Here is a 24,816-nt window from a genome sequence, read left to right as displayed (position 1 = left end):
CATGTGCCCCTCTGCACGTCAAACCGCAGGGCGACATGGAGGCGTGCAAAACGTGCCAGAGAAAGGGGGGGCGGGGGGCTAAAGAGTGAGGCGGCTTCCTGCTCCCCCCCTCCCTCCTCTCTTCTCCTCTTTCTCTCTCGCTGTTGAAGGAGAACCCCCCCTCCTCCCGCCTCCTCCCTCCTCCCTCCCTCATCTTCCACTTCCTCCTTTCTTCCCCCAGCTCGGCCAATCAGAGCGCAGTGGGGGTAGGGCGTAGAGGAGCCACCATTCCGGTGCAGAGCTGCTGCATCTCCTGAGAGCTAATGGGGAAAGGGGGGGGGGCTAGCGGCTCAGAGGGGGGGGGGGGGGGTTAGGGGGCGGAGACAGGGCCAAGCCCGGCCTCTGTGTGGTTGGTTGTGTGTTCTGGTGTGTGTGAGCGTCGCAGACTAGCAGGCACGGCTGCTGCTGCACTCCTCTTCCACACAGATCCTCCCGGTAACCTTGCCTTTTTTCCTCGGCCTTCAGCTCGGCCTTCCTCCTCCTCCTCCTCTTCCTCGGGATCAAGGCGGATCAGCTCGGGGGGAACCGGAGACACCGACCTTCCCTCCCCTCCCTCACGACTCTCGGATCAGTTTGCTGACAGCTCCTGGCGGACGTGCAGGCAGGATGATAGCGGCCCAGCTTCTGGCCTACTTCTTCACAGAGTTGAAGGATGATCAACTCAAAAAGGTGAGTGAGACCCCCCCCCCCCCCCAACACACACACCTCCACCCCTCCATCCAGAAACCGGGGGTTCCGATGGGGGTCCTCCAGGGGAGTTGTGTAGCGTGACAGTGGCGTGGACGCCGGTTAGCGGAGGCTGCATGGCGGCAGCGGGGTGTAACAGGGGGGGCAGAATTTGGGAATCAGGGGGGGGGACGGAGGCCATGATGGAATCGGTGTGGATTTGCTAGGAGGGGTGGGGGTCCATTTGGACGTCCTGGATAGTGATGAGGAGATGCAGACAGTCTGTTGCCATGGCGTCGGAAGCAGACAGGTGTCCACGAGGGGGTTGACGGTCTCGTCTTCCTCTTCCTCATCTTCTTCGTCATCCTCCTGGTCCATCTCGGTTCTTCATCCTCATCATCCAATCAGGAGAAGCCATCAGTGAAACCTGAGCCTCAACCAGGGCCCCATCTCGGTTTCCGTGGAAACCGTCCCCCGATGGGACGACAGACAGACAGGGTGACAGATGAGGACACGTACCGTGTCACCAGTGATGTCATTGTGCAACGACCAACCACAAAAGCGACGCTAATTGCTAATAACTGATTGGTTGCTTAGGGTCATGCGAGTAAAAAAAAAAAAACCACCTGCGGGATTTTGCACCGATGCGTTCAGGAGCGATCGTAAACCTCCTGACACTCGAGGCTTTATTTCCTCTTCTATGGGAATCATGGCGCTAGGAGGAACGCTACCCCCCCCGCCTGGAACCATTCCTGTCTGCTCAGAACGCAGAATGGAACCCACCGTCGATACTCCACCTCTGACCGCATCCCTCCATGAAAGGCTAATAATAGCGTAGCCACATGTAGCCTGATGACAAACGGATGCGTGACGAGTGTGTGATTGTGTAATAACAGGGACACACTCCCATTGACGGGGACACATACACTCATTAAACGGAGTCAAGTCGTCGAGGTCGTTTCCAGCGACACACACTCTTTGTCGTCGTTCTCGCCGTAAGCAAACACAGGAAGTTCCATTCGGAACCAGGGCAAATATTTAAACGCATAAAAAGACGTCTGTGGGCTTAAATGTTCTTCTGCAGGTCGGATTCCCTCACAATGAGGCCCGTTGTGTTCAATCAATCAGTTTATTGACTTTTTTTCAGCCTCAGAGGTCAGAAGCTGACCCCTACCACCTCCCACCCCCCCCCCCCACCCGCATCTCACATCTCATGTTGGTCAAATAAGCCGAGGAGGAAGAGGAGGAGGAGGGTGAACAGGTGGAGGTGAAGACGGTCATGTCAGGACGCTTCATGGCCTGTTCCAGGGTTCACGTCAGGACAGAAAAAGCCCCTGTTTCTGTGGGTGCCACGTCAAAGCTGTTCCGTCTAACGCGCCGCGCCTCCCCTTCCTCAGATCGATAAGTACCTCTACTCCATGCGTTTCTCGGACGACACCCTGAAGGACATCATGAACCGGTTCCGCAGGGAGATGGACAACGGGCTGAGCCGGGACACCAACCCCACCGCCACCATCAAGATGCTGCCCACCTTCGTCAGGTCCATCCCCGACGGCTCAGGTAGGGTTCAATCGAAGGTTCTTCAGCGTGATGATGAAGAAGAGAGCAAAATGTGGGGATTAGTAGACAAGAAAAATCATCACATGAAAAACAAACTTAAAAACATGACCTTTGAAATAGTTTGTAATATCCAGGTGGAACATAGAACATAGAACATGGGAGTCTGTCAGAGGAGCACTTGGAGTCAGGACTTTATTATGTTTACATCATCACTCAAGCACTAACAAACAAACAAACAAACAAACAAACAAACAAACAAACAAGCCGTCTATGCTGGTCTCTGTACCTTTAAGAGTCATGTGACCACTGCTCTGCCGGGTGTTCTTGTGTTGGTGTTATCAGGCCATCGGCGTTGGAGGCGCCGCCCGACGGATCCTGTTTCTGTGTGTCCACAAACAATGTGCTGATGTGGGAACGTGTCCAGGCCTTTGTCCTGGTGTCCGGATCCAGAATCAGTTTGGGTTCAAGTCCCAAACAACCTGGAAACAAACTTTAAAGTTTGAACTTCCGGAATTTATATAAAGATTGATATAATCGATCAACCCATTCCAAATCTTCTTCCGTGATGTTAGCGATGATTAGCATGCTACCCGCATCACATGATCATGACTGTGAGAACATTTATCTCTAACTAAACTAGCATTCCGTGACTTAAAAGAGCTGTGATGTCATTTTAACGTCAGTTGTTTGAGCTTTAGCGACATCTAGTGGCCGAGTCTAAAACTACATGTTGAAGAAAAAACTTGTTTTTTGTTTTGTCCATTATGGGCTACTGTAGAAAAATGGCTGACTCCAAACAAAAGGACATAATCAAGCCTGATTGTGAGGTTGGTGATTATGCAGGCATGTACATAAATTTAAATTTATGTACATGAATCCCTTAAATCCTACAGATAAGGAATTTAAGCTACAAACAGGGGGTAAAATTTGTGGTATTTTTGGATATATTTAAAGGAAATATCAGAGTTCCAAAATATGTTGTTTTGAAAATCTGTATAGACATTTATAAAGAAAAAAAACAGGCTCATAAAAAGCAAATTAAAGCTTTATCATCTACATATTATTGGTTGTTAGAATAAAACTCAATTCTTTATCATGAAGTTAATCAAACCAGAATTATTTTAATACACTACCTCTCTGGTAAAGGAGAGGTAGTGTATTAAATCACTTCCTCCTTGTTGTCATCGTTGCTAAAGAACACCAGCAGACAAAAATAACACCAAACGCCTGGTCCAAACTGGGGCTGCCACAGGTGGGCGGGGCCAGCCAGCCTCTCTCACGCCATAAATAGCCTCCGGTTTCAACGACAAACAGGAGCTCACAGAGGTCAAGCAAAGGTCAGAGGTAAAGCTGGGTAAACCTGATAAACGTTCAGAGACTAATCAGCAGCGACAGATACGGCGGGCGGGAGATAACTTCTCCCTGTTGGGGGGTGGTTTCGGGAAAAATTAATCTAATATTAAGAGTGGAAAATGAGATTAAATCAGATTAAACTTTCCCGTGTGGATTAGACTGAAAGGTATTACTCAAACGTAATAATCCCAGTTTCCCAGCTGGAAAGACATCCGTAAACTCCGTTCCGACCCCAGAGGTCATCTGTGACAACACCGACAAAAACTTTGAATAGTAAGAAAACCAAACATCAGAATGAGCCTAAGATCAACATGTAACCAAGGAAACGAGAAAATATAAATCACCAGTCTGTTATTTTAACCCTCAGCTGGATGGTGTTAAATCTGAAACTGTCACGAACAAGAAGTAGCAGCTGATAGGATGAACTTTTAACGTTATAGAATGATCACATGATCAGCAACACGTCCAGTCGTCCCGTCTCATTCCAGAGACAAAAGGAGTCACGCGGTTTTTGTCCTGGATGTTCCCTCTTAACAGGAAGGTCATCCGGACTTTCAAAATAAGAGTCCATCGTTTGAAAGGCGTGACACTCAGCCTCAGTGTTCAAAGATGGAGACACAGGATGCAGTTTGTGTTTGATGTCTGTTTCTAAATGGATATAGATTTATCAGAGAGATTTCTGCATGTCTGATTGCTCCATTAATCCCATCAATGATCAATGGAAGGACAAACAGGAAGTAGCAGCAACACGCTTAGGCTGCTCCAGCAGAAAATAAAACAACATTTTCTAACTCTTGTTTGTGCACGAGACGCTCAGACTTTATTATTTTTAATCTATTTCCAATTACATGACAGCTTTCCTTTTAAAATACATGGTGTGAAAATGGCGCCCCTCTAGTGGCACCTTAGTGTTGCTTCTTTACACAACATTCATCTATTATTTTATATATCTTCTCCGATATTTTAGTTTCTCATTATCGTTTTGTTTGTTTACTTGTGATTTATTGCTTTTATTTCTGTGTTGAATCTGACATAATTTAACTCAAAAAGGGTTTAAGACATCCTTTCCAGTAAAGAAAAAAACACAACATGGAAATTGAACCCCACCTGGTTGCCATGGTGATATAAAAACATTGGCTTGGATCAGATTTATTCTAATAATCCGTGTCCTCGTCCTGACAGAAAAGGGCGACTTCATCGCTCTGGATCTCGGCGGGTCAAACTTCCGGATCCTTCGCGTGAAGGTGACCCGGGACAAGAAGCAGCCGGTTCAGATGGAGAGCCAGGTGTACGACACGCCTGATGACATCATCCATGGCAGCGGAACGCAGGTAAACAAACACGCCGCCTTTATTTACATGTTGTGGTCAGCCTTTAAAAGGTTAGCTGGGTTTGATGACCTCAGGAGGCGGACCGGAGTGTAAACCGAGCTCCATGCTGCCCAGAGCAAGGAGGCCGGCCTCCCCTGAACCCAAGGGGAACAGCTGGCAGTCGAGGCGTAACACGATAACCAAAACACAGGCGAGCGTCCGAGGCGAGGCGATTTGATCAGAGACAGATGCTGCTTAATGAAATGTGGAGGAGACAGCTGGCGCACGAAGCGACGCGCCACCCGAGACGCTTTGTTAACAAGCACGCTCAATGGAGAGTGATGTGGTCAAGTAAAAGCAAGGAAAACACAAAACAGACCCACCCTCGTCACAACCAAACCCACCAATGAGACTTTGTTCTCTAAATGACTCTGAACTTCTAAATATGTTGACGCATGTTAGCACAGCTAGCTTCAATCAGCACTAGATTCTGGTTATTGACTGTACAGGAAGTGGTTTTTGGTGTCTCATTACTCATATCTTCTGTCTGCAGCTCTTCGACCACGTAGCAGAATGTCTGGGAGACTTCATGGAGAAACAAAAAATCAAGGATAAAAGACTTCCTGTTGGATTTACGTTCTCCTTCCCCTGCGCCCAAACCAAACTGGATGAGGTGAGTCTTTTACCTTGACCTTTAATGTGTCCTACCGAAAAGTCACAAAGTTGGTACGGGATGTTCTTGGAGATGTAAAATGTGTGAATGTTGTCTGTTGTCCAGGCGGTCTTACTGTCCTGGTCAAAGAAGTTCAAAGCCAGCGGAGTGGAAGGGATGGACGTCGTGCAGCTTCTGAATAAGGCCATCAAGAAACGAGGGGTGAGTCTGAAGAGCTGAAGGGTCGAGATAACAATGATACTAGAGTGATGGAATGCGGTTGAGACTGGCTTTCAAGTCTCTGGACTTTTTGAATTTTCATTCCTTTAAAGTATACACTAGTACCTCGAGATACGAGTTGTTTGAGATACGAGTAGTCGCTCTGTCCATATGTTTGTTTGACATACGAGCAAAAGTCCGACATACAAGTCACGCTTCAGGACACCACCTCTCGTTGGTGGATGGATACAACATCAGTGAGACCGGATCTCCTTCTCGTTGGTGAAGTAAAGACGTAGCTCGTGTGTTCTCCTGACTTTTGCGTTTCTTTTCATTCTTTATCATTGTTTACGTAACTTATATATAATTAATTATTCACAGGTAAAGTCTGCATGTCTTTTGGTTGATAAAAATATGTTGTTGTTTTTTTGTCATTTAGGGGGTTTGGGGACTTTATACAGGCTGGACTGGATTTAAATGATTTTAGTTATTTTAAATGTTATTTGACTAACCAGTTCAGTGACATAACAAATTGAACTTGTAGATAGATAGATAGATAGATAGATAGATAGATAGATAGATAGATAGATAGATAGATAGATAGATAGATAGATAGATAGATAGATAGATAGATAGATAGATAGATAGATAGATAGATAGATAGATAGGCGCTGTGTGACAGCAGTCTGCCGCTGAAGGTGCTTCTCTGCTGGGAGAAGGTGGTGTGTAGGCGGTGGCTGGTGTTGTTCATGATAGCCTTAACTTAAGACATGGTCCTGCTCTCCAGAAGCATATCCACAGAGTCCAGGCTCAGCCCGACCACTGAGCCCACTCTGTGGATGAGTCTGTTCAGAGATCCATATCTCTTTTCCTGGCCCCCCCACCCCAACACAACAATCTCAAGGTTCTCTTGTAATTTGGTTCTTTTAGGACTACGAAGCCGACATCATGGCGGTAGTGAATGACACGGTTGGCACCATGATGACCTGTGGATTTGACGACCAGCGCTGTGAAGTGGGCATCATCATAGGTAAAAACTCGCCACGACAAACGACGTGAAGCGTCTCCACGTTAGCGTGCTTGCTACACGTCAGCATGAGCACAGTCGTACTTGCTTCCCTTCAGGAACCGGAACTAATGCCTGCTACATGGAGGAAATGCGCCACATCGACCTGGTGGAGGGAGACGAAGGGCGGATGTGCATCAACACGGAGTGGGGCGCTTTCGGGGACAACGGCTCCATAGAGGACATCCGCACAGAGTTCGACCGCGAGATCGACAGGGGCTCCTTAAACCCGGGAAAACAGCTGTAAGACATCTGATTCGTCCAAATGGGGAAAACTTTGACCTCAAGAATTCTGTGGGTCGTCGTATCCATGACTCGTCGTCGTCTCTGCAGGTTTGAGAAGATGGCCAGCGGGATGTACATGGGCGAGTTGGTTCGACTCATCCTGGTCAAGATGGCCAAAGAGGGGCTTCTGTTCGAGGGGCGGATAACCCCCGAGCTCCTGACGCGAGGAAAGATTGAGACCAAACATGTTTCAGCCATCGAAAAGTGAGTGTGGAGAAAAAAACACCATCACTGAGCGAAAACATCCGGACGAGCGCTGGGAGCGTGTTGACTTGTCTTTACAGGACTAAAGAAGGACTGAAGAAATGCATGGAGATCCTGACGCGGCTTGGGGTGGAGCCATCGGACGAAGACTGCCTGGCCGTGCAACACGTCTGCACCATCGTATCCTTCCGCTCGGCCAATCTGATCTCAGCCACGTTGGGCGCCATCCTGTCCCGTCTGAAGGAAAACAAAGGAGTGGCGCGCCTCCGCACTACTGTGGGCATCGACGGGTCTCTCTACAAGATGCACCCCCAGTGAGTAAACCTTTAAAAGAAGGGGCGGGGCAGAGGGGAGGGGCTTGTTAAGGAAAGACATGACACATGTCCTTCCTTTGCGTTCTGGACAGGTACGCCCGCCGTCTGCACAAGACTGTGCGCCGCCTGGTCCCGGACTCGGACGTCCGCTTCTTGCTATCGGAGAGCGGGAGCGCCAAAGGTGCGGCCATGGTGACGGCGGTGGCGTACCGCCTGACAGAGCAGTCGCGTCAAATCCAGCAGACGTTGGCGGAGTTCCGGCTGAACAAAGCTCAGCTGTTGGAGGTGAAGAAACGCATGAGGCAGGAGATCGAGAGAGGCCTCAAGAAGAGCAGCCACGACGAGGCCACCGTCAAGATGCTGCCCACGTTTGTCCGAAGTACACCGGATGGGACAGGTGAGAAAAAAAGAGACAAATCTGGGTGACCTAGTACCAACTGACCCACGGGCCCATACCAACTGACCCACAGACCAGTACCCCTGACCTATGGACTGGTACCGACTGACCCACAGACCACTACTGGTTGGGATTACTGTTTTAAGATGTTCCAGCCCTTTAAACGGCTGCTGTTAGCATTTAGCTGTTTATTAGGCTAACCAAGCCATTCTTCTAAAACAGAAAATGGAGATTTTCTCGCTCTGGATCTCGGGGGGACGAACTTCCGTGTGCTCCTGGTCAAGATCCGCAGCGGGAAGAAGCGGTCGGTCGAGATGCACAACAAAATCTACGCCATTCCTATCGAGGTCATGCAGGGTACTGGGGAAGAGGTGATGGATCAAACTCAATTGGCTGATGTCTTTCCGTGTTGGTGACAGAACCAGAACCCGTCTAAACACGCGTCTCCTTCCAGCTCTTCGACCACATCGTCCACTGCATCTCCGACTTCCTGGACTACATGGGCATGAAAAGCGCCCGCCTGCCGCTGGGCTTCACCTTCTCCTTCCCTTGCCATCAGACCAGCCTGGACGCGGTAAGCTCCACACCGCTAATCTCGAAACTAGTGCAACTCCTTTGGTAGAACAGGAAGTGGAATCCATGTTTAACTTGAAGAACTGCCACCAGGTGGCTCTAGCCTCTTGGACTAGGAAAGAGTATTATGGTTGAAGCTTTCTGTGCTCTGCAGGGCATCCTGGTAACCTGGACCAAAGGCTTCAAGGCCACCGACTGCGAGGGTGAGGATGTGGTGGAGCTTCTTCGGGACGCGATCAAGAGGAAAGAGGTAATCACGCAAAGAGCATCTGATCATCAACAGCTGTGCAGAACTTCATCTTTATTTGTATTTCAACCATTTAAATTAATCCCTACCATCTTCCTGCTAGCTTAAAAAATTGCTTTGCAGATGCACGAGTGCAGTTTTGGTTTGTAATAAGTTGTCGAGAACTTAAAAAGATTTATTAAAGCATCCTTCGGGCCAATGCACATCCTGTGAATTAGCAAATTTGTCCAGTTTGTTGCTCAAATTGTTGCTACATGTTCCTCTAAGAGCAGCTGACGCACATCGTCTTTTAACCCTCATCTACGGAAACGGCAAAAATAGTTCCTGCATGAGACAAAGTATGTCAATTAAATTCATCACTTTAATAGGATAGAGCTGGAAATAATATAACAAACATAATTTTCTGTTTACCTGATCTGAGCTTGCTGCCAGCTCCAAGACCCTTAACCCCCACCGCTAATGCTAAACCTTGGGCTTAGCGCTCATGATGAACATTTTGATTCACTAATCACTTTTGAGCTTCTCAAACTGGTCTCACCCTTCTAGATGGAGGATCCAGTAAGTATTAAGAGACTATAAGCCCTTACCTGGCAGGTAAACCCGTGCAGAACTGTAGCAGTGTGTGGTTCTGGTGTAGCATGTTCTAGCGCCTGCTGTCAGATGTTGTGTGTCTGAAGTGTGAGGGTTCAAACGCAGGAACAGGGATGATCTTCTAGGACTCAGAATGCACAGCATCATGTGTTGTGTGTCGTTCTTTCAGGACACTAACACAGAAAGTTGTCGCTAGTAAAACATCTTAGCTGGTTTTGGTGAAAGCATTAACTCCAAACGTCGACCCGTTGGATTTTTAACTCTGAGCATGAGTCTGGATTTTTGTGAGGGTTGTGTTCCGGATCGTTCGTCGGTTTTGTCGCGTCGTTTCTCATCCTGCTGTTTGTGCCGGCAGGAGTTTGAGCTGGACGTGGTTGCCATAGTGAACGACACGGTGGGGACGATGATGACCTGCGCCTATGAGGAGCCCACATGTGAGGTGGGGCTGATAGCGGGTGAGTCCAACCCTAGAGACACGTGACCCTTGTCCGATCTAATCTACACCCAACAAATATTTACTTATTTATCTTTTTTTTTTTTATAACGATGGTCCGACTTTCTGATCCAGATGGTAGCATATCTTCCTTATAGTCATTATAATTCATTTTGGACTCATTACCAGGCAGGCGTACGTTTCTAGAGCTTCACATCAAAGTAGCGTTGCGGCGTCCTGCTTAACGCAAGAACAGACGGAGAGTTTTTTATGAAGACAAACAAACTGAACAACATAAAAGGATCCCATACAGATCATACCTCAGCTCATGATTATACATCAGCTCTACCTAGATGCTGCAGCAGCTCTGTCTCTGCATAGGAACATGAATATAACGCGTGAAACATCTTTTTTGGGGGAGGTGTTCAATTTTATTATTAAGGAGTACAGTTCAGGTGTTTGGGCGCTGATGGGATGCGACCCTGTGTCCTCTCAGGAACTGGCAGCAACGCCTGTTATATGGAGGAGGTGAAGAACATCGAGATCGTGGACGGAAACCAGGGACGCATGTGCGTCAACATGGAGTGGGGAGCGTTCGGAGACAACGGCTGTCTAGACGACATCCGGACGAAGTACGACCAGGCCGTGGACGAGAACTCGCTCAACGAAGGCAAACAAAGGTACAAACACTGTCCAATAGTGATCTACTGTCCAATAGTGATCTACTGTCCAATAGTGATCTACTGTCCAATAGTGATCTACTGTCCAATAGTACTGTCTGACGGTGATCTACTCTCAATGCGATCTCCTGCCCACCCATTTTTTTGTCTTGCTCCTGTTGTGATTTGTCTCGTTCTACATGTCAGATATGAGAAGATGTGCAGTGGGATGTACCTCGGCGAGATCGTCAGGCAGATTCTCATCGATCTGACCAAGCGAGGCTTCCTCTTCCGAGGACAGATCTCTGAGACCCTGAAGACCAGGGGCATCTTTGAGACCAAGTTCCTGTCCCAGATAGAGAGGTGAGGGAGTCACTTTTTACTCAGGTACAGGTTTAATCCTCTTCAAAATGATGAACACATTTCACGTCAGCGGAGGAGAGTAATTTCTTTCGAGCAGTATGAAAAATAAATAACATTAAAAAAAAGATTAAGCATAGAAAATCTTTTTTTATTATTTGTGCAGCAAACATGATTTCCATGAATTATTCCTGGACCTCATTTTCATACTGTAGTGAAATGAATGGAAATTGGCGGCTGCCTGAAGCAAGAAGGGAACTGAAACACTATAAAATATAACATATAATTAAACTTGTAGTTTGTGGCTATATATAGACATGCATGCATAAAAACAGTCTTGAGCATATATACTCATGGAAAACGTGGCATTAAGCATGACGTGACCCCGCCCACTGCTAAAGCCTAGCTTAGCCTCTGGGAGCAGCTGTGAGGTATCCGGTGACCCTCCTGCTGTTTGGCTGACCTCTGACCTCCTGCTCTGCAGCGACCGTCTGGCGCTGCTGCAGGTCAGGGCCATCCTGCAGCAGCTGGGACTCGACAGCACCTGTGACGACAGCATCATCGTCAAGGAGGTGTGCGGCACCGTGTCGCGCCGCGCCGCCCAGATCTGCGGCGCCGGCATGGCGGCGGTGGTGGACAAGATCCGCGAGAACCGAGCGCTGGACCACCTGGATATCACCGTGGGCGTGGACGGCACGCTCTACAAACTCCACCCCCAGTAAGTCACCGCCCAAACCGCATTGGCCAGGTTATGATTTTTTATTGACCAACGCTTCCTGCCCCCCGTCCCCCCAGCTTTTCTCGGATCTTCCAGCAGACGGTGAAGGAGTTGGCGCCCAAATGCAACGTGAACTTCCTGCTCTCGGAGGACGGCAGCGGTAAGGGCGCCGCCCTCATCACGGCAGTGGGCTGCCGCCAGAGGCAACAGGAGGGGCAACAGGCCTGAGGACCCCCACCACCACCCACCCACCTGGCCCATCCAGTCTGCAAGAGCTACCTGCTGCTCCATCCACTGCACAGCTCAACTCCACCATGCCTACTTGGCAGCCGTGACTCCACCTCTGCCCCACCTGGCCACACCCCCTCCACACACACACTCACACACATAGGAAGAGAGACATTTACCTACTTCGGCAACCACAACGAAATAACAAAATATTTATTTATGCACTGGAAGGATCATAAGTTCCACGTTTGTACATTTTCCTCAGTAGTTCGTCAGGAATCTAACAAATTTCACTCCTTAGGTGTGCAATATTTGTGTATTGCTACTTTTATTTTTATATGGAGGCAAATATATAGTTGTATTTATATAGCCGAGGCCTCGCTGAATCCCAGAGGGTCTGTTAGAATTTTGCACCATAGATACAACAAAATGTCTGCACTTTTTATACGAGCGTTACGATGGCGGCGGTGTTAAAACGATGACACGCCACTTGCTGCATCGGGTCGAACGCGAGAGTCACGGCTGTTCCAAAACAATCCTCACCGCTATTAACCCCCCTGCCGTGTAACCGTCGATGTAATCCCGCGTCATCGCTACACCGTCAAACATTTCCTCCCCCCAGCAGAAAGAGGGCGCCACAGTGCCAGAGGGGACTTGGTTAGCATTACCATGTTGCTATCTGTGAACCGCTTGACATCTTTTGGTGTTGTGATGAATCTCACTTCCACTCATCATACGTACAGAGAATTATCGTTTTCAAACCCAGCAGGTCCCCATGAGCGCTTCCGTGCGTAAACGTGTGCGTGTCGGTGTGTCCTGCTGTTAGCGACCTGTTAGCTTTCAATGTCCAAAAAGCTCTGTGGAGACTGCATGCCTTACCAGAAGACGGAGGATCTTCCTTTTTCTTTATACATGGTTATAGATTTGTGATGGACAACAGTGAAAAAGTGAATTCATTAAATTATATTTTGATGTGGAGTCCATCCGCCTTGTCTGTTTCTTAAAACCGTGTCGCTGCGGATGAAGACGCAGCCAACGCAGACTACACGTGCAGTGCATTATGGGGCATTTATACCACATTATGATAGGACTATAATTACTACATAATGCCTTCAATTACAGCCATTAAACCCTTTTAACTGCAATTATCAGCAGTTATTTCACACGTCTTATGATGGAATGCAGAGTGGAATACCTAATTAAACACGTTAGCAATCATTTGCAGGTCTGTAGGTGTCATATAGAGGGCTAGAATGGTCCATCCAGGTCGTACATTATGAGTTGAGTGGAAGGACAGCCATAGTGATTCATCTATAATAAAGCCTAACGTCATTTTCATCATTAGTGGCAGTTAAAGGGCATTTTCTCACATTGAAAAGCAAAATGTTGTGGGTGAATATTATTATGCTAAAGTATGGACTATTACCTGACCTTAATATTCAGGTGAGTGTAAGCAGTCACACTTTACAGTCAAGTTCTTTCTAAGACGCTCTTATTATTTATCTTTTATGACTATAGATATTATTTAGAATCAACTATTATTTTAATCTGAGCATGTTTTTATGATTCTCACTAGCATATGTGTGAACGCCTCACATCTTTGGTGCTACTGATGTTCCACCGCTGGAACCTGCCAAACGACAAAAACAACGTCACAAAGACGATAAGTCGCCGCGCTGCTGCTGCTGCTGCTGCTGCTTGTTTAGCGCTTGAATACACACTCACACATCCTGTGTGTCAGGCGTGCGTTTGAACACAATCTAATTGCTGTGCAAATACGACTTCGCATGAACATCGACCCGACGTCAGGGGAGAATAAAAACCGCGAAAGTGTTCGGAACCCTGCTGAAAGAACAGCCGGAGCGTATTTTATTAATATCTGTCATAAAGGAGGGCTTGGATGCATTGTGAAGATATTAACTTTTTACATAGAGGGAACATAAATGAGTCATTATAGGTGTGGTGGGGGTGGGGGGGTTAAACCACACAGTGGGGCCCCCGGGCCCCCTTTGAGTGTGGGACCACCACTGACTGTGAATCCTTGTTAAATCATCTGTGTCTCCAACTCCTTTATGCTGATGATATATTATTATTATTATTATGGACTCATGCATGAGCCACCTTTTTGTTTTTTTGTGCACATCCAGGTGCGTCCAGGTGTGTGTGCGTTCATGTCATGCGTGCACACATGTGCGGAGGAGGGGGGGGGGCAATTTGTAGTTTCTTTTTCTGACTGTGTTTATGTATGAAACTGCGGTTGCAGTAGATTTTTTTTTAAAAATGCGGACGCTTTAGCAGATCCGTGCAGCAGAATTTCCTCCCCGTCCCTTTTTGTGTGTGTGTGTGTGTGTGTGTGCCAGGCCGTGTGTGTTTGTTTGGATGTGTTTGTCTCCAGCTCTCACCGGGTTGGGTGCGTTCCGCTCCGCTCCGCTCCGCTCCGCTCCGCTCCGGGCTTCCTGCTGCAGCCATCTGCCCGCGATCCGAAGCCGCCGCACCGCCACCGCACACCGCAGGTAGGGCGGCACGACCCACGGACACGCAAAAACACGGAAACATCAAGCTGGTTTTGCGTCAAAATGCTCGTGTGCGCAAAATAATAGCAGCGCGTTAGCTGGCATGCTAGCTTTACTAGCTGTCTTACCCTTTTTTTTTTTTTTGCGCTAGCTGGCTAGCTAGCTAACTAGCTAGGTTAGCGCCGATCTTGGATCGTGGGGGCGAGTTGGAAACAGCCGCTTTAACGCTAAAAACGTGAACAAATCGATTTGTTGTTTGTTTGTTTTTTATTTAAATGTCAACTTTCGCGTTCAAGAGACTGCGAGGTTCGTTTTTCGCGTGCAAACGCTCGCGTTTTCGCGCAGATTTCCGCGTAGCGGCGGCGCGGCTAACGTCAACAGCTAACGCTAGCTTAACGCGGGCTAGCTAGTCCTTCGTTAACCCGTCGGTTGAGCCGTTTAACGGCTTCAACTGAAACCGTTTGATCCAGTCAAACGTGACGTTGGGAGATTTTTTTTTTACGGTCGGTCACGCGCCTTTATTTTTTATTTTTTTACCGCGCGACAGCCGCTTTTTTTGTTTTTTTTGTTTTTTTTTTCCTTTTAAAAAAAATGTTCGTTAGCTGCCACCCACGGAGCTGAGCAGCCAAGTTAACGCGACCCGAGGAGTCACGTGACCTCGTCTGTGTCATCAAGGTGTTTGCAGCCGAGGCACGCGACTCGGTTTATTGTGCTTAGAAAAAAAAAAGGGGGGGGGGGGGCGGCAACTAACTGATCGATCAACAAGTTGAGTCATCAAAGGTATTGATGGATTTGTTAACACGTGTTTTTATTGATCAAGATAATCAATTTATTGACTGATTCTTTGCTGTTACGAGATTCTTCGGGTTCACGTCCCATTTCCAAGACGTTATGTGAACGCAGCCCGTTTCCATCGCATCAGTTTTAACCCTTTCATCCCACTTCCATCCACAGGGTTTGTCTCCAGGTGAACCTCAAGCACCGCATCCATTTCTGGGAACCTTACCCGTCTGAACCCATGACCGCCTGAAGGGGGGTTTTGGGGGGACGTGGACCCGCCGTGGCCCATGCGCTGTACCCGTTTCCCTCCTGGCCCTCCTCGTCCCTCAAGCTGACGCAAAACCCCAGACACCTCCCCCCTCTCCCCCACCCTCACCCCCACTCCCACTCACACCCCATCCCCAGTGACTCCCCGCCCCCCGCCATGGCGCCGGGCACAGAGACCGTCCACTACATCCACCTGCACAACTCCAGCCAATCGGTGCTGGAGGCGCTGCGCACGCAGCGGCGCGAGGGCCTCTTCTGCGACGTGACGGTGCGGATCCACGACGCCTCGCTGCGCGCCCACGCCTGCGTCCTTGCGGCCGGGAGCCCCTTCTTCCAGGACAAGCTGCTGCTGGGCCACTCGGAGATCTCCGTCCCGCCGCTGGTTCCCGCGGAAACGGTGAAGCAGCTGGTGGACTTCATGTACAGCGGCTCGCTGGTGGTGCTGCAGTCGCAGGCGCTGTGCATCCTCACCGCCGCCAGCATCCTGCAGATCAAGACAGTGATCGACGAGTGCACGCAGATCATCTCGCAGAGGAAGGCGGCTGCGGCGGGGGCGGCGGCTGCGGCGGCCGCTGCGGCGGCAGCCGGGCGAGGCATGCTGGGAGGCGTCCTCCCGAAGCAGGAAGAACGCGGCGATGGGAAAGGGGCGGATAGGAGCGGGAGCGGGAGTTGCTCCGTCAGCGGCGGCGGCGGCGGAGGTTACGCCAACTTCTCCAACTTCATGACGGAATGTGGCGGCGGCAACATGAGCGGTGGGATGGCGGGCGTCGGCGATGGCGGCCCCGGCCCGATGGAGCAAGCTAACACGGTGAGCCTGATGACGCTGGGCGACATGGGAGCTGGATCGATGTGCGGCGGAGGAGGCGGTGGCGGCGACGGGTTGGGCTCCGGCGCCATCCTCTTGAAGCAGAGCCCCAGCTGCACTCAGGACGTCAGGTACAAGCTCCGCGACCTGCTGGCGCAGACCGCCAACGGCGCCGGCAGCACGGGCAGCCTCTCGGCGGGCTGCAGCTCCGGCGTGGGCAGCGTGGACAGCATCGGCAGGGACAGTCTCCGCGGCAACGCCGCCGACCTGTCGGACGACCTGGTGGGGATGGACCGCTACAGCGAGGAGGAGGACGGCGGCGGCGACGGGCGGGAGCGCGGCAGAGACGCCGACCGAGACAGGGGGGCGAGCCACAGCCGCAAGCAGAGGCAGCCGCTCCGGCTCCAGGTAGAGCAAGGATGGAGGGAGGGAGGGGTTGCCATGGTTACCGCTTTCAGGCATGCGGAGCTGCATCGCTTTGGATTTTTTTTTTCTTTTCTTCTGCTTCCATCCCCGTTTCTCGCGCTGCATTGGCGCAGCTCGCTGAAATGTTTCAGCGAGAGGGCAGCGCTCGTCTTAACTTCGCCAATCACGGCCTTCTTGATGATTTATGGACTTCTGCGTGTTCACTGTAGGTCGTTCAACTTTACTATCACCCGCCGGAGGGGGGTTGTCGCTACGGCGACGCGCGGTTACTGTCGTCGTAGTTCCGCCGCCGCGATAAAACATAAAAAGGAGCTGAAACGGATGGTTGTCTTCTCCAGGTGCTGGGAGGAGCAGAGGGGGTGGTGGTGAAGGATGAGGGAGTCCAGGACGCCGACGGGACCGTCTACGCCCTGGAAGACGTGAGGCGAGCCGGAGAGCAGGAGGGCTCCCAGGAAACCATGGCGAGCTTTGGACAGGTGGGACAACGTCCGTCGGCTCGGATTAGTTCTCAGAATAGTTCTCAGAATCGGTAGGGAGGGGGTGGATTCGTGCCGCAGCGTGCTGCACCCTGCAGTTTTCGCCAGGAACATCTGTCACACAGTCGTCTCCTCCAAAGTGACGCTCGTTTTTATTCGGTTTTATTTCGTCACGTGTTTCCGAGCAGACGCCAGCTCGCGCCGTCCGGCTCAAACTATCTGAAAACTAATCCCCAGAGTGTCGCCGGCGGAGGAGAAGCGACGCAGTTAAACACCTTTAACGCTCACAAGCGAACGTTTTTCTCCGTTTCTTTTATCTGACACTTATATATCCGCCTTATTTGATCGTTTCTTGTAGTGAGGATCGACAGCCGTCGTTTGCGAGCCGTCGGTTTTCACACGGATTCGTATCGAGGCGTTAACGCGGCGTCGCTTGCACTATTTTTATCTTCCTCTGGAGGAGGAAGGGGGGTACGGGGAATAGGGAAACGGTTTCCGACCATCCCGTTTGTCTGTCGCGCTTCACCTCCGGGGAACGACTCCCGAAACAATCGCGAACTTCATGTTTTTTGATATTTTTGGAATTATAAGCATTTAAAAAAAAAAAAAATTCTCTGATCTTAAAGGAGCAGGAACATCTCTGTCATTCCAGTTGCCTAAAAGTGACACGAAGTATTTTTACTCTGCAGCGCAGTCATAAGCCCCTCCCCCTTTCTTGTTAGCAAAACTAGCTAAGCTAAAAAAAAATAAAAAAAACGCACCTGAAACTCGTTTCTGTCACTTGAGATCGGTTAAAATGACAGAAACTTGTCAATCACGACTATCCAGAATCCCAGGTGACATCACCGGCATCGGGTGGAAGGAAGACTTCCTGTTTGTTTATCAGGATTAAGTGGAGTTATTAATTATCGAATCATTATTGAGGAACTTTAATTTCAGCGTTTAGCGAGCTTTAATGCCAGATGCTCCTACACACCCTTTCGTCTGAGTGCCATTCTGCATGATTGGTGAAAATTTCAAAAGTATTTCTATGTGATATTATTAAAAGTCAATAAAAACAGTTCCCACGGCAACAGAAAACTGCCTGGAACTAATATTTTTTGCATAATCCCAGGTGAAAACACGACCAAGCTTTTAATCCAGGTTACCTCCTGTTTTAATTCCCGATAAACAGATAGTCGCTCCAGACATTATCCGCGGCCCGCCCGGGCCAGTGTTTCTAGTCTGATTATTTTGTCAGCCATACATCAAAATGTACTTTTCCTTCGCGCAACTGTTTTGACAGCAATGTGGCCTGACTGGTCGGACCGCACCGTGCCAGTTAGTCATCCCAACGTCTGCGCTCGTGCCTGCAGAGCTTTTTGTGGAAAGTGTAGGCTGAGCCTCCAGGTAATGAGGGTTGTGGTCTGTACGTGAGAAGACTCACAACCGGAGCGCAGACAAATGTATAGTTTAGGGTTCGTTTCGTACACATGCACCAAAGGAGACCAGAAACAGGAAGGATTCACACCTATGGAGCCGGTAAGCCTTCGTTAGGGAGGGGGGGTTCTGGTGGTGGTGGGTGGGAAACGTGGGATCTAGCGTAAAACCTGCATTCTAAAAAGAGTAGATGTTTAACTCTGAGCTGAAGCAGAAACACGGAGAAGTCAGGAAGTGTGTGTGTGTGTGTGTGTTTGTGTCGCGTCTTCACGCATTTGTGGTGTGTTTTAGGACTTCTACGATGAGCAGGGGGTGTTTTCAGAGAGCTTCTGGCCCCAGAGCGAGCCGCCTCAGTCCATGGGTTTCAACCCCCGAGGACGGGTCAACAAGCCTCTGACTCCGCCTCCGACAACACAGTCCATCAACAACCAGGTGAGTGTCTGGCATCGCGACAGGGAATAACGATTAAAACGTGTAATTGGACTCAGGGCACGTGAAGATTGACGGCTTGACAATTAGCATAGCGGCTTCCTCTAACAGTGGAATACAAACATTAAACGTCTGCAGACATCTGGAAAACGTTGGAACAAGTCTGGAGAAGCCCTGACATCACAAACTTGTTTGAAAAGATTCAATGCACAACGATGCGGTCTTCACAGTAGCCTCCGACCTAACAGAGATAGCATTATTCCATCTGAGGTGGGTGTTACCGGACTGGATCCAAGCAAACAGAACGTTCTGGAGATGCTACTCCTGGGTAGCAGGTTAGCACTGAGACTCCTGAACCAGTCTGATCTTGATGAACTTCCACAGACATGAGCTAATGCTTTTAGCTTACGGGCTAAAGCATGTGATGTCTGGATCCTCGGGTACTAATTTAAGTTCAAGGAAAAGTTTTGTCAAACATTAGATTTTAGCTGTTAGCATGAAACAAAGTCACGTTTCAAGATCGCTTCTATGTCGCATCTGCCGAGTCGGTGCTTTCATGTCAAGTACAATTACTTAGTTGTGTTATTAATATTGTAATATTGTGATATATTGATCGGAAACATCGGTCGTTTGCTCCGAAACACCAAAAACTTCTCGGAAAAAGAGAAGAAACTTACAAAAACCAAATGTACCAAAAAAATAATCGGATTTGTTCAGTACGAATCATCAAAGTACGCATTTACAATGGTCTTTGATGTCAGCTGCAATGGGGTAAATCTAAATGTACGATGTTTTAATGCGTTAACACCCCACAGCTGAGGTTTAATAAAGGAATGGGGGGGGGGCGCTTTTCGGAATTAGCTCGACTGCCTTCCTCATTCCCGCCGAACCGCTTCGTAGATAATCAGACGAGATTCAGCTCTGCGCGTCACAATAAGCTCGCCTTCGTCAAAACTTCAAACAATGTTCTGATTTTAATTTGTCGGGTACAAACCAGCAGCTGAAACAACAAGACGTGCGACATTCTCTGCAGCGAGATTCCAAAGTCAAACCCCCAGTCAACGAGTTCATTTAGCGACGCATCCTTTTCTACCTTTTATCCCCGCGGCGTTTAAAACCCCTCGGGTCACTTCCATCCTTCACGCATGCCCGTGATGCTTCCAGGCGGGAAGAACAAGGAATTTTAAAAAAACGTACAACCGACTGGCTTTTTTTGTGCCGCTGAGCTCATTAACACTTCTCCAGGGTGGATTGTAGAAAGGCTGCAGCGCCATCTGCTGGCCTGGAATGCACACAAAAGCGTTAAAATTTGTTCAGCTGATCCCTGCGTCTGGGTCTTCTTGAAAAATTGTAAATAAAAAAGACAAAAAAATTCAGTAAAATTTGAATTTGACAGTTTAGTACAGAAAAATTATTTATTCATAAAAAGTTAGTTGTACTAAACTTTAAACTGCAGACAGATAAAGGCCTTCTAGCTTAGTGGCGGCGATGTCGTATATACGAATATCCGACTGTAAAACAGATGTAGATACGAACAGTCGGATGTTCATGTATACGACCGTCTGGTTTACGAACAGTCAGTGTGTATTCGTACTTTAACACTCGCGACTTCACCTCATCGCGGATTTTTGGTAGGCAGTCATGTGATACTGTACGCGCATTCTATTGGCTGACTGCATTCGGAAGTGCGCTACGTTCCATGAGTCTTGGACTTGCGTGAAACACACTCTATCAGAGTGTGGGAGACGGTAATACAGATAGGTGGTTTGGTGTCAGTATGGGGAGGGTTCATAAATGTTTAAGTTACCGTAAATAATAAGATAGATTGTCGCGATATCGCAGAATTCGTTAATCGCGTGTGGTTCCTGGAATGCATTAAAAGCGAGGAACGAGGGCGCGCTGTATACGAAAATCTGACTTATGAACATTTGAATTTGTGAACAGCTGTATGAAGTTACCACTGAAGTTAAAACTGTTGTGTAGAATTGTGTTGTAGACCTGTGTTGTGTGGAGGTACTTGTGCGTGCCGTCTGCGTTGCGTTGTGTAGCGGTGTTGTGTGTTTGTGTGTGTTGTGAGCCCCGGCGGTGTGTGTCTGTCCTGCCGCTGCTGCAGCGGTGTGGGCGTGTGTGTTTGTGCGCTAGAACCTAAATGTCCTGAAGCAAAGTAAAAAATAACTCGTTTCTCGCACGGCTCGTTCTCTCCATTCACCGCTGAGCTCGCTCGCCCACCGCTCGACTAGAGCAGGAGCTGCTGTTCTAGTTAGTCCTGTTTTAGTTAGTCCTGATTAAGTTAGTCCTGCTTTAATTAGCCCTGTTTTAGTTAGTCCTGTTTTCATCATCCTGCTTTAATTAGTCCTGTTTCAATTAGTCCTGTTTAAGTTAGTCCTGTTTAAGTTAGTCCTGTTCAAGTTAGTCCTGTTTAAATTAGTCCACCAAGCCAATGAGCTTCTGACCCGTTTAAAGTCTGACGACAGGTTCAGAACCAAGACTGTCAGAGCAGACAACCGGATACTAGATGGTTCTAACAGGAGGGAACCGGTTGCTAGATGGTTCTAGTTTTGAACCAACAACCCTACCTGTGACTGTGTTCTCTCGCCCGCCGCTAACGCCCGTCTATTCTGTCTCGCCCTCAGCTCCTGTTCCAGTACCCGGTGAGCCAATCGCAGCCAGCACCTTTCTACGTGGGCGGACCCATGGCTGGGATCGACAGCATGGCGGGGACCCAACCCACTCAGCAGCAGGCTCCTCCCCCGGCGCCCATGACCCCGGCCCCGCCTCCCTCCACCTCCTCCTGCTCGGCCGGCCCCTCCCCTTCCTCCCAGGGATCTGAGACCTCGTTCGACTGCACGCACTGTGGCAAATCTCTACGTTCTCGGAAGAACTACAGCAAGCACATGTTCATCCACTCCGGTAAGCGAAACTCCCGCCAGGTCGGGGTTCGACCTGATGACCCCGCCCCTAGCTGACCTCCTACCGTTCCGTCTCCGCAGGTCAGAAACCTCATCAGTGCTCCATCTGCTGGCGCTCGTTCTCGCTGCGCGACTACCTCCTGAAACACATGGTGGTGCACACCGGCGTCAGGGCCTTCCAGTGCTCCATGTGCGGCAAGCGCTTCACCCAGAAGAGCTCGCTCAACGTGCACATGCGCACCCACCGGGCCGAGCGCACCTTCCAGTGCAACGTGTGCCACCGGGCCTTCACCCACCGCACCTTGCTGGAGCGCCACGCCCTGCAGCACGCCCACCACAACCCCCAGGCCCCGCCCCAGGCCCAGGGGCGTGGTCCCGACATGACCTCACCTACCAAGCACAGTCCTCCGGCTCTAGGGGGGCCCTCAGGTATGGCTGGCGCGGCTGGCTTGGTGGGCAACATGGCCAACATCCCCAGCCACGGAGCTTCCTCCACCTAGAGAGGGGGATGATGGGTAATAGGGGAGGGGAGGGGGGGGGACACTCGTTTGGTCCTAGCAGCCTTGTTGATTTGTTGTTCGGGTGGGGGAAAAAAACCAACAACACTTTTTCTAGTTTCCATATATCGTCCGGTCAGGGTTCCTACACGGGCCGCAAAGGCTTCTGGGAAACTCTGTAAATTCTCTTTGGTTTTCGGAATCGCACAAATAACAGGAAGTGTGTCTAAAAATGGTCGTCCCCTCCTCGGAAGCTCCTCCCACCACAAAGGAGTAGGAACCCTGTTTCAAACAGAGTCGCCAAAGAGGAGTGGGCGGGGTCGTATCGATTCTAGGCGGGGGTGGGGTTTATATGGACAAGGGGGGAGGGGTTTGATGGGGCGGGGCCTGAAGAGATTTATTCACCTTCAATTCATTTAATTGGAGTTCAGAAGGCGGACATGTTCGCATCAGTGTTCCGTTAACTCCATGTTTATCGTAGCGTATTAGCTTAGCTGGTTAGCTAGTTAGCCGCTAAATGGATCCATAAAAATATAAAAATGTTTTTGAGAATCTGGATGATCCCAAAAGAAAACATGTTTTGAACATGTTCTTTTTAATATTAGAAATGCACAAATAATAGAATCGCTAGCTAGCAAGTGCTAATGAGCTAAGGTGGCTACGGGTAGCTAACTCTTCATAAGTGTTAATAAGATGCAGACTGAGGTCAAAAACCTTCTTAAAGAAGAATTAAATAGCACTTAATGATCGGCCCTTAAATTCAAAATAACCAAAAATTAAAAAAAACAGGAAGGAAAGCTGTTGTTTGTTTTTGTTTGTTAGCCGCGGCTAACAAACAGCTAACGGATCTCCTGTCGGAAAAACAATGGCACACTTCCTGAATTTAAGTGAATTGAATCTGAACGGAGCCCGGTGGCGTTTGGCGGCGGCGGGGTTGACGAAGAGGGGCGTCGATTAAAAGTCGAGGGGTGGGGGTAGGGATGGATGAGGGGGGGGGGCGTGATGCACAGCAGCGTGAATGAAATTCACCACATCCATCAGACAGCTTTGTCACATTTTTCCACAGGCCACTCGTTCGGCCCCATGATCATATACCTCGAACCAGCACGGGCCCCCCCTGGCGACCCGGCCCCACCCGGCTCGGCTTGGGGGGGGTAAAGGGGGGGCACAATTTACTCATTTGAAATGTCTGGGAGGCATTTCAGCATGTTTTACACACATACACATACCTACAATTACCTCTGCGGTCCAAAGACAGGCATTACGCTTCACATATTTTAAGCTACGACAAAAACGAAGAAACCGTGAAAACGATAAAGGTGGGATGGAGCCGTTTACGTTTAAACGCTGACTAAAATAGTTCTATGTAAAGTTCCTGTACATCGCTATAACCCTCAGTTTGTTCTTTGTTGCTCACGTGACTCTTTGATGCAAAAATAAGGCGGAATATTAAAAAAAAAAATGAAAAAGTGAAAGCCATTCAGAGGAAGTTCAACTATAACTATGACAAATCAATGATTTTTATTGGGATTTTTATTGAGTGTTTGTGTTTGTCTTTGGGGCTCTGGTTCATAATAAATGGGAAGTGTTTGTTGCTTAAAAAAAAAATATTATAAAAGCTTTTTTCTCGCAGCACTTAAAAAAACTTTTTAATGTTTTAGTAAAACTAAATTTAATCATTCAAATGTACAATCAAACCCCCCCTCCAACTTTTTTGACCAAGTCAAACTTGTGATAACTTGAATTATCACATTAATATTTATTAAAATTTGATCTCTATGCACAGTTCAGTTTGCACATCATATTCTAAGAAATAGATGTTGTCGTCCCTTAAAGTATTTGGCCTAAGATTGTTTTCCTTTTTATTTAATTTTTTCTTTTTACACCTATGAGGTGATCTTAAGAAGATTTTTCACGTCCCTGCTTTTTTGCTCATTTTCTTAATGTTAGTCGAAGTCTTATATGATATTAGTAGTTGACTTAAGCTTTGTAAGAGCCTCCTAATCTACGTGATTTCATACGCGGGCCTCCTTAAATGACGTTTCCGATCATGAAAACAAGTGATGGGATTCATTTAATTCCAGCAAAGACGTCACTATAAATACCGACATTAAATGTCCCATTTTAAAATATGGAGAAACGGCTTTTTTTGTTTTTTTGTTTGTTTGTTTTTGCGGGGGGGAAACCGACCCGGCGGCGTTCCCGAATGTCGCAAGCTAATTTGTGCGTCCAACCCGCACTTGGTTCATAAGCTATACACAAATTTTAAACGCCAAACCTCGGTGCTTTTTTCTTTTTAAATTTTTTTTCCTGGATGTTTTTACCTCATTGACCGGCGGCCGACGCCCCGCCGGGTCGGGTCCGGTAAATCAAAGCAGTGTTGAGCTGTTTCAGCAGGGGCAAGTGGTTTAGGTGCGTTTT

At 48.7% G+C, this 24,816-nt stretch overlaps 2 protein-coding genes and 1 long non-coding RNA gene across 4 annotated transcripts; 2 read left to right on the top strand and 1 right to left on the bottom strand.

Annotated features, from left to right (window-relative positions):
• The first annotated feature begins 382 nt into the window (after positions 1-382).
• Positions 383-12,857, top strand: LOC137600260 (hexokinase-1). The gene is made up of 18 exons (XM_068321791.1): positions 383-708; positions 2,103-2,265; positions 4,801-4,949; positions 5,482-5,601; positions 5,707-5,802; positions 6,730-6,829; positions 6,925-7,108; positions 7,199-7,354; positions 7,435-7,668; positions 7,761-8,065; positions 8,288-8,436; positions 8,520-8,639; positions 8,793-8,888; positions 9,832-9,931; positions 10,406-10,589; positions 10,776-10,931; positions 11,413-11,646; positions 11,724-12,857. Exons 1-18 carry the CDS (start codon positions 646-648, stop codon positions 11,872-11,874), a joined length of 2,760 nt encoding a protein of 919 aa, XP_068177892.1. The 5' UTR covers positions 383-645; the 3' UTR covers positions 11,875-12,857.
• Positions 2,150-15,147, bottom strand: LOC137600303 (uncharacterized). The gene is made up of 3 exons (XR_011036924.1): positions 14,277-15,147; positions 2,552-2,744; positions 2,150-2,285 (listed from the first exon to the last, which is right to left on the bottom strand). It is a non-coding gene; the product is annotated as an uncharacterized lncRNA (long non-coding RNA).
• Positions 12,995-22,728, top strand: zbtb45 (zinc finger and BTB domain containing 45). 2 transcript variants are annotated; one of them, XM_068321813.1, is made up of 6 exons: positions 12,995-14,387; positions 15,342-16,647; positions 17,004-17,141; positions 18,852-18,992; positions 21,623-21,899; positions 21,980-22,728. In XM_068321813.1, the coding sequence occupies exons 2-6, from the start codon at positions 15,592-15,594 to the stop codon at positions 22,396-22,398; spliced, it is 2,031 nt and encodes a 676-aa protein (XP_068177914.1). In that variant the 5' UTR covers positions 12,995-14,387; positions 15,342-15,591; the 3' UTR covers positions 22,399-22,728. The 2 variants fall into 2 exon arrangements, with proteins under 2 accessions (XP_068177914.1, XP_068177915.1); XM_068321814.1 differs by lacking the exon at positions 12,995-14,387 and having other exon boundaries at positions 15,200-16,647.
• Positions 22,729-24,816: the final 2,088 nt, after the last annotated feature.

Source organism: Antennarius striatus, chromosome 8, assembly GCF_040054535.1.
Source record: "Antennarius striatus isolate MH-2024 chromosome 8, ASM4005453v1, whole genome shotgun sequence".
NCBI lineage: Eukaryota > Metazoa > Chordata > Actinopteri > Lophiiformes > Antennariidae > Antennarius > Antennarius striatus.
This window is presented reverse-complemented; position numbering and strand designations above follow the sequence as displayed.